Source organism: Anabrus simplex, chromosome 8, assembly GCF_040414725.1.
Source record: "Anabrus simplex isolate iqAnaSimp1 chromosome 8, ASM4041472v1, whole genome shotgun sequence".
NCBI classification, from domain to species: domain Eukaryota; kingdom Metazoa; phylum Arthropoda; class Insecta; order Orthoptera; family Tettigoniidae; genus Anabrus; species Anabrus simplex.
The window spans coordinates 189,191,428-189,206,652 of record NC_090272.1 but is presented as its reverse complement, the minus strand read 5'-3'; the positions used below and the strand labels follow the sequence as shown (position 1 = coordinate 189,206,652).

Below are 15,225 nucleotides of genomic sequence, written 5' to 3'. Positions count from 1 at the left end.
TAATGGCCGCTACAGTGATTCACATCAACCACCTCACTGTAGCGATTACACGCCAGAAACAACTGAAATGTACAGTAGTCCAGTATTTCATACACGTATCAGTGTTCACTCTAGGAATAAATAATTTGAATGCTGCACTAATTCAGCTCAGCATGATAAACGAAGCCTCCTTGTATACAGAAACAAAACGTGGTGCATGCAATCAACTTTCACAACAAGACAATGGGATGAGGCTACGCGTCTACGCGTGGCAAAAAAAAAAAAAAAGGTACCAACCGTGCAAATTGGAAATACTTAGGGGGACGAAATTAGGAGCGGGGACGGAATTCCCCCCCACTACCTTAACTAGGTAACTACATTATCCGAAAAAATTAAGTGCAAACAAAAATTAAAATAAAGTTAAAATTATTTATTAAACGCAGGAATTTGAAAATAATATTTATAAATAATAATTATTTCATTAAGTCGAAAAGGACAGTGAAAAATTGAAATTTGGAAACAATTAATCCACTCTCACACATAAAGCGAATGACGAGATCAGCTTTTCATCGGCTAATACGAATTCGAGTGGCTCCATGGCTAAATGTTCGGTGGCGTGCCAGATGCGACCCGTGCCATTAGCGACCCCATAATCTGTAACCGTGCCGGATGCGACCGGCGTTGACAAGCAAATTGTCATTTGATAAGTTGTGTCATCACCCAAGATAAGGTAAGCTAAACGGTGTGCAATGCCATTTCAGTAAGTCCTATAAGCAGCTACTGCCCCTACTTTACACAACACTTCTGGGAGAAACTCGTTTAACAACGCGAAACATGGTGATGCGTTTACATCTTTTCCCACCGGGCGAGTTGGCCATGCGGTTAGAGGCGCTAGTCTTCCGACTCCAACTTGGCAGGTTCGATCCTGGCTCAGTCCGGTGGTATTTGAATGTGCTCAAATACGTCAGCTTTGTGTCGGTGGATTTACTGGCACGTAAAATAAGACCTGCGGGACTAAATTCCGGTACCTCGGCGTCTCCTTAAACCATAAAAGTAGTTACTGGGACGTAAAGCCAGCAACATTATTATATTTTTCTTTCGACCAATGGCACTCGAACCTGCTAACAACGGTGTCAGACCTTTATTTTAGAAAAGACCAAGTTAGCTACTTAAGCAATCTGCCACTTGGTGACAGCCCTTAATGCAGATCAATTGTACGTGATTGATGGGTCGCATGCGGCACGATGCTTTTCCGCTCGGTCGCTATTGGCACGATAATGGCCGGGTCGCATCCGGCACGGTCGCATCTGGCACGTAACCAAATGTTCAGCGTGCTGGCCTTAGAGATCCCGGGTTCGATTCCCGACAGAGTCAGGAACTGTAACCATAACTGGTTAATTCCCCTGGCACGGGGACTGGGTGTGTGTGTCGTCTTCATCATTTCATTCTCATCACAACGCGCAGGTCACCTACGGGAGTCAAATCAAAAGACCTGCACCTAGCGAGCCGAAGTCCTCGTACACATTCCAGCACCGAAATCCATACGCCATTTCATTTTTCACTTCATGAGTTCGAGTTGTCTCCAGCAGGCCGAGGTTGGAGGCATGGAGTTAGTGGTTAATTTAATTACAGCTATTTCTTACCGCCAGGAAAATTCGTATTGAAGTGGTTGTTCTACAACGGTTGTTCGCGGCTTCTGATCTGAGTAATTAACGCTTGTCGTGGTATGTTAGATCAAATTATGCTAATGTTTGTAGACAAAGGGTAGCTAAGCTACCCTGCCGTCGCTCTGAGTAGTTCGTGATGTTACGAACCGAGCCTAACAAACAAAACGGTGTGCGTAGCTGTGTGTAGATCTAATTCTCTGAGCGGGATGTACTAGTCCTCATTTCATGATTAGAGCAGTAGTTCTAGCAAGTCAATTGAAATGAACAGCATCTTTTAACTTATCAATGCCAAAAGTTTCTTTCCTCTTTTGAGGCATTTTTCTTTTACTGTGCACAAGACACAGCGCACCCAGTGGCTTTTTTCCACATCTTTGAATAGAGTAAGCTTTCCTGAATCCAAAAAAAACACCCTATAACGTGTGTTTGTTCCTGCATCAAAAATGTAATTTAAAATGGTTATTTCTGGGCATACTTTTAATTAAGTCCTGAAAAAAAAGTATAATCCTCTGTTGAATATGCGATGTGTGCTAAATTACAACGCTATTAGATGGAGGATTTAAAGATCAGTTATATCAATCACAATATAGGACAGTCGCTCTGATGTCGGATTCCCTATCTGTTGTTTTCCTAGTCTTTTCTTAAATGATTGCAAAGAAAATGGAAATTCATTGAAGTAAGTTATTCCAATCCTGAACTCCCCTCCCTATAAACTAATATTTTCCCCAATTTGTCCTCTTGAATTCTAAATTTATCTTCATATTGTGATCTTTCCTACTTTTAAAGACACCACTCAAACTTATTCGTCTACTAATGTCATTCCACGTCATCTCTCCACCGACTGCTCTGAACATACCACTTAGTCGAGCAGCTCGTATCCTTTCTCCCAAGTTTTCCCAGCCCAAACTTCGCAAAATTTTCGTAACGCTACTCTTTTGTCGGAAATCACCCAGAACAAATCGAGCTGCTTTTCTTTGGATTTTTTCCAGTTCTTGAATCAGGTAATCCTGGTGAGGGTCCCATACACTGGAACCATACTCTAGTTGGGGTCTTACCAGAGACTTATAAGCCCTCTCCTTTACATCCTTACTACAACCCCTAAACACCCTCATAAGTATGTGCAGAGATCTGTACCCTTTATTTACGATCACATTTATGTGATTACCCCAATGAAGATCTTTCCTTATATTAACATCTAGGTACTTACAATGATCCCCATAAAGAACTTTCACACCATCAACGCATTATTTAAGCTGAGAGGACTTTTCCTATTTGTGAATCTCACAACCTGATTTTTAACCTCGTTTATCATCATACCATTGCCTACTGTCCATCTTACAACATTATCGAGGTCATTTTGCAGTTGCTCAAAATCTTGTAACTTATTTATTACTTTGTAGAGAATAGCATCATCTGTAAACGGTCTTATCTCTGATTCCACTTATTTACACATATCATTTATATGTATAAGAAAACATAAAGGTCCAGTAATACTGCCTTGAGGAATTCCCCTCTTAATTATTACAGGCTCAGATAAAAACTTCACCCACTCCCAGTAGTCTCCCATGATTGCGTCATGAAGGTGATCAAACTACAGATAAGTGGAACATTCATGCACATAAAACAACACAAAATAGTTAAAACAGTGATTACAACTTACTCTAGAGCGGTCTGGACAGCAGTGCATGGCAGCGAATATATCGTAGGAGTACATAGTCCCTAGCACCAGGGACGACCCATCCCACGGAGTCCCACAGAAGCGACAGCGAAGAGTTCTTCCTGGTCCCCAGCCTTCCAGACAGGCCATGCAGACCGCAGACAGGAACAAAGTGCGGCCTTCAATCTTCACCTGAAACAACATTCACATTAACTACTCCATTACGGCGAACACTGAACCGTCCGTCCTCACACGCTGGAAGGTACAAGAGGTGGAGTTAACATACGTCCTCTTTTTAATATCAGAAAAAGCTTTGTAAAACAATAGAAAACTGCCTCTATTTTACAGACGAAGCAAAGGATACAACTTTTGAAAGGAGATCGCTAGTATTTTCATAGTTTCATGACTGACTGCATTGATCTGTGCTGAATTTCTCAGAAAGAGTGACATAAAAATATAACTTCTCTTTTTTATAGTTTTTATTTATTTATAATTAAAAATGATATTGTGCCGTTTTTCTGTCATGAGATGATGCAGAAAAACAAACTGTGAACATCAGAACCTCCAGAGAGAATTTGTTTTAAAAAGATTGTTCTGCAAGCGCCAACCTCTGTTAATTCTTTTATTCAAAAAATATTACACCAAAGTATTCAAGCCCTTTAGGACTTTTCAATCACCAGCGTTTCGCCCCAGTGTGGCAGTGGACTCGTCCGTTGAATTGTTACACCCTTCCAAGACACTGCCGGCTAGTGCAAGTGGAGGTACCTTTCTCCCCTAGTGCACTGTCATTGCACTGACCTACAGAGGAGGCTTGCAGTGGTGTCTCAACGGCGCCAGAACGACAATTCCCGGCGGTGGAGGGTGGATCCCAAAACTTGTCCCGAAGACCAGTAGTACGAGGACGAACGAGAGTGAGATCCGAAAGAGAGGACCGTTAACTGAGTCAACACAGGAAGCAAATACTGCCTCTCAGCCAGATCGTTTTCCCCCCGCCAGGGAAAAATAATATATTTTTCCGACTTCTCGGAAACAGATCAGTAAAAGAGCATAGTTTCGCCCTGGGATTCTGGAACTCACATTTACTCGCCCTCGAAAACAACAACAACAACAACAACAACAACAACAACAAGAATAAGAGTGAGACGGTATACGCATGCACAGAAATGACGCATTGCTGCAGGTAGAGAGCCCGCTACAAGACTGTTGTGACTGAAATGAGTTACAGCAAAACACACACTGTGCCTTCAGCACAACCCGTTCACTCCCTTCCCCTCTTTCTCGGTACTGGAATGGCCTTCATCACTACCTCTTCACTCGCTCCCCTAGTTTTCAGTACTGGAGTGGGACAGTGTTGGTTGTTTATGTCGCGTCACCGTTTCTGTGCATGCGTGTACAACCGTAGGACTGCACAGCAGCTGGCGTCTGACCTCACAGCTGCCACTGCAACAGTCAAATCGAGGCAAACGGTAGAGGCCTTTACTATCGACAATCCGCTGTATATGTTCCCCTGATGTAAGAAGACGTCTAGAGTGGAGCCAACAACATTTCACCTGGACGGCCGAGAAATGGGCTAACGTTCTGTTTACGGATGAGTCCTGATTCGGTCTTCAGAATGTTCACAACGGATTCGCATCTGGCAAGAACCTGGAAGACGGTTTCGGCCCTAAAACATTGTGGAAAGCACCGGTATGGAGGTGGATCAGTGGTATGGGGAGGCATTCTGATAACCACTGGAACACCTCTCTATGAAGTTGTACGGGTAAACTGGCAAGGTTTGACGGCCGTCACGCGATATTTGCACCTCATGTTCGTTCGTTTCGAGCTGTTGTGACTGATGGACGAAAACACACGCTCTCATTGAGCGCAGCTGAATTGAAGATATTGCTTACATGGATTGGCTCGCTTGTTTTCCCTACTTAAACAAGACAGAACATGCGTGGGATGCTCTCGGGAGACGACTCCACCAAGCACTCTTCAGGAATTTTAAGAGTTACTGTATACGAAGAATGAGCAAAATGAGATTGATGGACGTAAATCATAGCATGCCACATCGTTGTCGGCCCTACATCACTGCCAAATGTGATCAAACGCCCTATTGAAAAGGAGTAACCCGCATTCTGGCGTTGGTGGCAGTGCATACATGCTGCAGCAAAGCACACAATGGCAGTTTGTGAATGTTCTTTCTTCGACAAGAAATCAACATATAATGTTTTGCTGGTAGTATGGCTCGTATGGTCGAAAGCCAATATCATTTTTTAAAACTATGAGTTCGGTTTTAACAGCTTTTATTACAGAACAATGCATGGTATAACTAACTGTGCTGTATTTGTATAGCGCTCAAATTATGGCCTTTTCATTCTCGAAAATGAAACAAATTTCTTACTACCAAAACCAAGCTTGAGATACGGATAGGGGTACGTTTTCTGTAAATAATGATGATGAAAACAGTAATTACGGCGTTCATAACAATGTTAAGCACGACCTCGTCCGACTTTGGAGTACTGAGAAACCCATTCCACATTCAAATGACAACATCTTTAGCAATGATGATGAAAGTCTGAAATGTTGGAAACATGTTAAGAACATTAGAGCTACGCCATATTAAGAGTTTTAAGACGGAGAACTTTTATTTTATGGAATCCTAAATTCAATGTTTGTCCGCAGAAAACTGAAAAACAGGTTCTTTTTATTTCCGATTAAAATAGCTAAAGCACTAATAAGCAAATGTTTATAACGCTCTTCGCAGAAACAATGCAGTTATAATTTGGATTAATTAGACCGAGATTGATCCAACTGTTCCGTTTTTTTACATTGGCGTTTAAACTCGAATATCCATAATTTGGAATACGACACAGATTTTAAAAGGAAGAAAGAGAGTCTTCTTTAGCTCCAATTTGTAATGCTGAGAAGAAACTGCAATCAACATCAAAAAGATAAACAGCATTTTGAATTTTGCATGGGAAGTAAATAAAGTGATGTCACTCACATAATATTGCAGCAGTCCAATCTCACTTTCGTGTTCATACAAAACAGCAGTATAGAGATCAATGGAGAGGAGTACTTATCTGTGAATCGTGGATTGCTGATAGTACAAGCTTTACACCACATTAGCCGATGAACAGGACTACGGCGGAATGCGAAGCTGAAACGAGTGAAATTGATTCACACTCGCACACATCTATCACAGGATCAGACGCTAAAGCTGTTATCACTTCAGGCATTAACGATGCTCATTGGAATAACAAGGGAAGTCTTCGAGGCGCTGCACTCCATTTTCCTAGAAACCTTCCAATTTCACCACCGTTACTACCGAAGCTAGTAGTATATAGTCACTTTCTAACTGCTGGGTTGTATTCTGTGTTGTTACGCATACGGTCAGGAGACCTTCCTTGCCGGTACAACATTTAGGGCCGGTATTACAAAGAAGGTTTAAACTGAAGAGTTAAACTGCAACTTGTGTTTAAACCGATGTTGAGTCTTATAATGGCCGGCCGAAGTTAAACTGAGGTGAAGAAGGAAATATACGATCTTGGTAGTAGTGACTTGCAAGAAAAGACGACTATCGATAATGTTTTGTTTACTTCTTGTAGGGAAAATGGCGGATAAAAATAATATAAACATCGTCCTACGTAATTTTACTTGTAACGAAATAGAATTGCTTGTGCAATTAGTACAGAGATATATACAGTCCGTGAAACAGTGGCCTTATGATTCCCTCTGAAATCTCCCATTGTAATAAACATGCTACCGGAGGCATAAAACCGCAATGTTATTAGTAGCTGACTGAGGGGTTCTACAGCATGATTTCTGAAATAGAAGGAAGTTACTTTATTTTCTAAAATTTACACTTTTGACATTCAAACAGTTCAAAAAGTCATTTTTATATTCTTACCTTTTCGTTGCATTTTTCATTCTAGTACCAATTTGCTGAAGTAGGGTTAAGATAGTCTGTTTGGTAAGCCTAAACCTATTTAAAAACCCTGTTTCATTCCATATATGAAAGTGACGTGCCCTTGCTCAAAAACTTGTGGTGCCCGTGGTTGTTCAATAATTTGAACCACTTCTTCTTCATCACCGCTTAATATTTCTTCAAACACCCCAAAAATATCTTCGAGATCCATTCGTTCTGTCATGTTGTAAGGTTATGCATTCTTAAACTTCAGTTTAAACGGTAGATGAGTGGCAGTAAAATTAATCTCTAGTTAAACTTGAGATTTTTTATAATACGCGACTAACAGATAAACCGAAGTTCAAACTCAACCAACAGTTTAAACCTCTATTATAACACCGGCCCTTAGCAGTTATCTTTCAAGTCGTACGTTTGCACATTTTTCGTAATCAGCGAGGAGTTGAACCATTGTCAACGTCCATATAGTCCAATATACAGTCTAAGTCGGTTATAACGACACCGAAGAACCGCCAATCAAGGTCGTTATAGCCGACAGTCGCACACACTGTTTTATTTCTTATTTTTTGATAAAAATGTATGTAAGTTTTAGGTTCCACAGTAACACGGTTAATTCAAAAACTGCCAGGATGAGTGGCTCAGATGGCTGAGGCGCTGGCCTTCTGACCCCAACTTGGCAGGTTCGATCCTGGCTCAGTCCGCTGGCATTTGAAGGTGATCAAATATGTCAGTCTCGTGTCGGTAGACTTACTGGCACGTAAAAGAACTCCCGCTGGACCAAATTCCGGAACCTCGGCGTCTCCGAAAACCGTAAAAGTAGTTAGTGGGACGTAAAGCAAATAACATTATTATTATTAATTAAAGGAATTGAGTTACAACTTAAAATCGTAACTGATATAAGTATTGTATTTACGGTAAGGTAAGGGTGTATTCTGCCCGAAGGCAGGTCCGAGCTTCCGCAGAGGTGTGCCTGAGCCGGAGTTGACATACGGTAGGGTGGCCAGTTCCTTTCCGTTCCTCCATTCCCATACCCGCCACCAACAGCGCGTGGCAACGCATCCAAATCTTAACCACGCCCAATGTTGCTTAACTTCGGAGATCTCACGGGATCCGATGTTTCATCACAGCTACGGCCGTTTACAGTATAGTACAGTGTTTGTGGAGTGCGATTGCCAGGAATTTCATTGGCTTTCGCTTGAAGAGTAGATCCATTATTAGTTCCTTCTTCTTCGTCTTCATACTCTGTTTACCCTCCAGGGTTGGTTTTTCCCCCGGACTCAGCGAGGGATCCCACCTCCGCCGCCTCAAGGGCAGTGTCCTGGAGCTTCAGACTCTGGGTCGGAGGATACAACCGGGGAGAATAACCAGTACCTCGCCCAGGCGTCCTTACCTGCTATGCTGAACAGGGGCCTTGTCGGGGATGGGAAGATTGGAAGAGATAGACAATAAAAAGGGAAGGAAGCGGCCGTGGCCTTAAGTTAGGTACCATCCCGGCATTTGGCTGAAGGAGAAGTGGAAAACCACGGAAAACCACTTCCAGGATGGCTGAGGTGAGAATCGAACTCGGGCCTCCGAGGCTAGCAGCTAATCACACTAACCACTACACCACAGAGGCGGACCTCCATCCTTTCAAATTGTAGAAATCGTTGAGTGTGATACACCCAATTCTTTCGCGATAGTGATGTTTGTATCCCCATTTTGTAATCGCCACATTATGTGTGACTTTTCTTCAGTACTGAACACTTCCCTTTTGTTTTCAGTCGTCTTCACAGCGATGCTTGGCTTGACCATTTAAGAAACTGATGTCAAATCTACAGTTAGGGCCTACATTGTTGTCCGCAATCCCCAAATACGTAACAAACGAACATCAACACTGGACGTTATAGCCGATACATTTATCCGAAATGTGAACAAAACACGTTTTATAAGATATGTCGTACTAAGCGACGTTTTAAATAGGCTACAGTGTTTACATTGGATTTAGACGGGACCGTTAGACTTCCTCGTTATATCCAATACGTCGTTAAAAGCGATGTCGCTATAAAAGATTCCTTAAGGACTGTAAGGCTGTTGGATAAGCAAGTCATGTAAGTGGAATAGTGGCATTAACAATATTTCAGTACACTGTATAACCTAGGTGGTACAAAATTACAGTCGAACGTCGATATCTCGAACCTCCATTACTCGAATTTTCAGTATCTCGAAGTAACTTCAATCTCCCGGCCATTTGTCCTATTCTTCGCGTGTACTTATTTCTCTATTACTCGAAATTCGCTTATAAGAATTTCTCGATTTCTCGAAGTAAACGTTTCCTCCCTTGAAGCAAAAAATACTCTGAAACTCGAATTTTGTACAACATTAACTGTGCAATGCCGCATTTGTAGTTTGTGAGGAACAGTTAACAAGTAAAGAAAGTGTTACAGTGATGCTGGGAGCTAATATGACGGGAACCGAAAAACAAACTTCTAGTGAACGGAAAATTGGCGAAGCCTTGTTGTTTTCCGCACGTGAATTAATTCATTACCGCTTACGTACGAAAGCAACCGCTGAAGTCATGGATGACAAGCTCCATTTACGAATCTTGGCTGCGTGTTTTGAACCTACATACAGAGTCAGTCGAATATAAATGGCAGTGTTTCTCACAGCAATAAATGTTGTTGAAAAGTATGTGGAAGAGAAGAAGGTTAACACTAAAAAACAGAAGAGACTAACGATTTTTTCCAAAGGTGTTAATGGAGGGATGCTTCTTGCCTCACTACTGTATGTACTGTATTCTGTCTTCTAAAAAGTTACTTTAATAAGGGTCATAATTAAAGCGATGCCGTAAAGTACGAGTTTGTTAGTATATTTTTAAATACTGTAAAAAAATACTGTATTCAGTATAAGCCCGTGAATAAATATGATTCGATTAGGCGCTATACATGTTCAAAAACGGTATTCTTCTATACCTCAAAATTACGATAACTTTATTTCTTAATCTGTTTACCTTCCAGGGTAGATTTTTCCCTCGGACTCAGCGAGGGATCCCAACTCTACCACCTCAAGGGCAGTGTCCTGGAGCTTCAGACTCTGGGTCGGGGATACAACTGGGGAGGATGACCAGTACCTCCTCCAGGCGGTCTCACCTGCTATGCTAAACAGGGGCCTTGCGAGGGGAGGGGGGATGGGAAGATCGGAAGGGATAGACAAGGAAGAGAGAAGGAAGCGGCCGTGTCCTTAAGTTAGGTACCATCCCGGGGGAGAGGGCATATAAGTCTCTGGTAAGACCCCAACTAGAGTATGGTTCCAGCGTATGGGACCCTCACCAGGATTACCTGATTCAAGAAGAAAAAATCCAAAGAAAAGCAGCTAGATTTGTTCTGGGTGATTTCCAACAAAAGAGTAGCGTTGTTGCTAAGTTTGGGCTGGGAAGAATTGGGACAAAGAAGACGAGCTGCTCGACCAAGTGGTATGTTCCGAGCTGTCAGCGGAGAGATGGCGTGGAATGACATTAGTAGACGAATAAGTTTGAGTGGCGTTTATAAAAGTAGGAAAGATCACAATATGAAGATAAAGTTGGAATTCAAGAGGACAAACTGCGGCAAATATTCATTTATAGGAAGGAGAGTTAGGGATTGGAATAACTTACCAAGGGAGATGTTCAATAAATTTCCAATTTCTTTGAAATCATTTAGGAAAAGGCTGGTAAAACAACAGATAGGGAATCTGTCACCTGGGCGACTGCCATAAGTGCAGATCAGTATTGATTGATTGATTGCCTGGGGGAAAAGTGGGAAACCACGGAAAACCACTTCCAGGATGGCTGAGGTGGGAATGGAACCCACCACTATTCAGTTGACCTCCCGAGGCTGAGTGGACTCTGTTCCAGCCCTCGTACTACTTTTCAAATTTCGTGGCAGAGCCGGGAATCGAACCCGGGCCTCCGGGGGTGGCAGCTAATCACAGTAACCACTACACCACAGAGGCGGACTGAAATAAAATCTAGCTCACAAGGTGATTTGAGACTTCGAGGTTCCACACACAGGTAAGTGAATCTCTATTAATACTGCGTGCAATGAGATATTGTTTGTAATAATGAAGTTAATGGTTTTACGTCCCACGAATTACCTTAACTGTTTCCAGAGACGCCGCGGTGTCCGAATTTTGTCCCTCAGGAGTTCTTTTACGTGCCGATAAATCTACCAACATGAGGCTGATGTATATGATCACTTTCAAATACCACTGGACTGAGCAACTCATCCCGTTAGATGTTTGTCTTGGCATTGTCATAAGCAACTGGCAGCAAAGACTGATCTTACTTAGGCTTATTAATATTTGTTTTAGGGACTAATTTGAACTGATTTCCAGTATACGTTAAAATTGACCCATAGGGACATGAGATTCTATCTGAAAAATTTCACATTCAGCGAATGAGATTCAAACCATGGCAACCTATAAAGGAAGCAAGTGGGGGACTCCGTCCTCGCCCCCCGCCCACGCAGTTGTTTGTTTTGAAAGGACTGCGACATCGAGGCCACCAGCTTTGTGCACGTCTCGTGTGTGCCACGAACTGAGCATCTAGTTATAAGTGCATTAAAACTATGAATGATTCTGCCTAGTGGCTTGTAACAATGAAGTGAGGGAGGAAAATATCGGAAAGATTTCCATCTAATTTAGTATTTTATGGATTTTTTAACTGGAAGATTTTCTTATTTTTGCGGAGGATCTAGTAACACTGTCCCAGGACTACGTGAGAAGTGGAAGTCTTATTTTTAAATGTCTCCCTCTCTTTCCTAATGGCAAATCTAATTGCGTGAATCAAGATCTCTACAGAGCCCTCAGATCTTTAAAAATTGTGCATTTTCATCGTACCTGAATGGATATATTTATTTGTCAACAACAGGAGCGAGATGTCCTTTCCTCGTTCTTTCAGCACGCATGCTACGGAGACACGTGGGATAGCCAAGGGATCAGACACTCACTCGGAACATCAGCTCAATTACAAATTGAAATATATTGGTTTTTTCGTCCCACTAACTACTGTTTGACGGTTTTCGTAGACGCCGAGATGCCGGAATTTTATTCCACAGGAGTTCTTTTACGTCCCAGTAAATCTACAGTCACAGGGCGACGTATTTGAGCACCTTCAAATACCACCAGACTGAGCCAGGATCGAACCTGCCAAGTTGGGGTCAGAAGGCCAACGCACTGACTTTCCCTGTACTATCAAGTTTATATAGAATTTGAACGTTATGATCCATCTCCTTTCGCAGCTGTGTTATTTGACAGGGGGTAAATCGTGTTAGCGACCGCAGGGCATGTCACACCAAATTGAAATATCTGTTTTTATATGGAGGCGTGTATTCCCCGTTGGATGTTAGTTAACTTTATCCATTAATTAGTGAGGGTGGGGTAATCAACACCTGCACTCTGTGATAAGAGAGATGGCACAATCTTCTGCGGCCGACCGAGCGCCAGTGAAACAATACTACAGGCTTCGTGGGCTCTTATCCTACAATGTGGTTATCATGTGGTCACCTCGACCAGACGGCCCCTCAATAGTCCTCACGCCCGACATTTTACAGTTCCTCAACTCGCAGCAGAGCCAGAAATTGAACGCGAGGCCCCATGGAGATGAATGTTAAAAGCTAGATCAAGGAGAAGATCAAAATTAATTTTCGACCGTTTAGAACATTTCAAAGCTGAAACCACAGGAAAACCAATTGATAGGCTATTTCGCTGACACGGCCGTGGATTTTTGGAGTGATAACGTCAAAAACAAATAGTCTGTTGTAAGTCGGCCACGCTCGCTTCTTCGCGCGCCGCTTTCTGACCTCCCCTCTACCTCTCGGCATTAGTTAGTGGCAATTTTCTGGATTCCACGCGAGATCTTTGTTGATCACGCCATTTGAACATAATCGTTGTACATGGGAGCACGACCTCAGCGCGCTCGGCTTTTCGGCGACCCTACCACTTTCTGGTCCATTCAGCCCCACTCATAGAGAACTTCTTCTGGGTTTCGTGATCCGCTCTATCGATTTGAGTACGTTTCCTCAATTTCGATGCGGGTGAACCGACCATTGTAACGTGACTAATTTTCCAATAAAAATGATTTACACACTTACAACATCCACACCGAAACATAAGGGGCGATCAAAAAGTTTCCTTTCGACGGCCGCACAGTCTTGAATCGGGTTGCCAATCAGGTAAAATCGCCGTGAGCATCGAGACACTCATCCCACCAACGCCGCTTCCCTTCCACTCCTAGCCCTTTCCTGTCCCATCGTCACCGTAAGACCTATCTGTATCGGTGAGGCGTAAAGCAAATTGAAAAAAAAATCTAAAAGTGCTTGCGAAGGCTATGGAGATAGCATAGCTTGGCTTCACAAACAAAAACATCAGCTGTACCGCTTTTTATTTCGTAATTGTTGTCACCAATTCCGCTATTACCCATATTTCCACATCTATAATTTTAATATTGTCAGATATCGTGTTAGAAGTCTATGTTTTGAAAACCAGTTTCCAATGCAAGTTTCTTCTCCTTGGCGCTGACGTAACTGTTCTGAGTAAGGCTCTATAAGATGGGTATGCTTAACCCGCCATTTTGTTTCATACATGCTCAATGGGCCATGTTTCTCCTACGTGCGCTTGCTTCGTCACATTGAACGTATTGCTTTAATCACCGCGTGCAGGGACAAAATAGTGCTATATTTGTGTGGATATTTATTACAATGGTGAGTTGTTCTGCTCGTAATTGTAGTAATGTTTCTACTGCGGGATACAGGTTGTTTAGATTCCCTCCTGGTGCATTATACCTCCACTGCCTCTGATACACCTTCTACTTCAACTGACGACCTAAACCTGTATCCAGCTCCCACTGACATTACTACACCCCTTAATTCATTCACATTGATCATTCCGTATTCAGTTCTGTCCCCGAAGTCCGGCAATAGGAGTTCGACATCCAAACACCACAGTTACAATATTTGTCAAAACTAACTTCAATTGACAGAAATAATTTGTTTAACGTTGGTGGTAGTACAACAAATGCATTATTGAAAACCAAGATCTGTGGTAGGCCTATATGCAGACAGGTTTTAAACTATGAGCTTTCTGACTCAAGCTCTGAAACATTAGTATTTTTTTTCATTTGTTGGTTGGTCGAAAGAGACCAAATTGTGAAGTTATGAAATTAATTTGTAACTGTGAAGTCTTCTAGAGGGGCTATAAATATTACATTGCAAAATGGTGCAAATCTTGTAACGGAGAAAGTTTCGAATGATAAATGTACCAGTGCATGTTCTCCAACGTGCTGTAACTTAAAAGAAAAAAAATGTTAAGACACTTCTTCAAAATTCGATCCTATGCTGTTGTGGACTTGAACAAGAATGTACGGAAACGAGATAAAATGTATGGGACTGCTTCGGAAAAGAAGAGAAAAATGTAAACAATGAATGGAATGTTAGTGTGTTGTAAATACTGTAATAAAAGGACACAGTAAATTTGTAAAATATTACTTAAATATTTCTTTTTTTAAATGTGCTGCCTGAGCAAGTTAATCAATATTGCAACCCTTTGAAGTTTACTAAGGTGAGTCGTGTTCAGAAATCATACTACTCCTGAAACCAGAGTAATCTCTGCAGAATAAGTACTGTTAACTTTGCCGAAGTCAAAAATTGTCAATATTCTCCACAGCTCGAGGGTCACTCCCCTTAGAAGTGGTGATTATCAGTGCAATACTTCAGGTTGGGAGAGAAGATACAGCTATAGAAATAGTTACTCTATTCCTATGTTCTTCCCGAATGTAATTAGAATAACATAACATTTGTTTCATGAATGCTCGATTGAATAAACTAAAATCCTCTGTTTATTACAACTGCATAAGCTGATGAGATTCATAACACACACCAAAATTAAGTTTATTTTACACATAGAATGTATTTTTTTTAAATACTGGTAAATAAGAAAAGGGACTAAATTTTAGAAGAAAGAAATAAACTTAAGGAATTCCAGTTACTTGGGTGTGTTCGTCTTCGTAC

General features: G+C 41.9%; 1 protein-coding gene across 1 annotated transcript in view; it reads right to left on the bottom strand.

Moving 5' to 3' along the window:
• Positions 1-15,225, bottom strand: part of heca (headcase) — a 530,564-nt gene that overhangs the window by 13,985 nt on the left and 501,354 nt on the right. Inside the window, exon 4 of the mRNA XM_067153093.2 lies at positions 3,304-3,492. Coding sequence (XP_067009194.1) covers positions 3,304-3,492 — 189 coding nt within the window. The remainder of the gene's footprint in view (positions 1-3,303; positions 3,493-15,225) is intronic.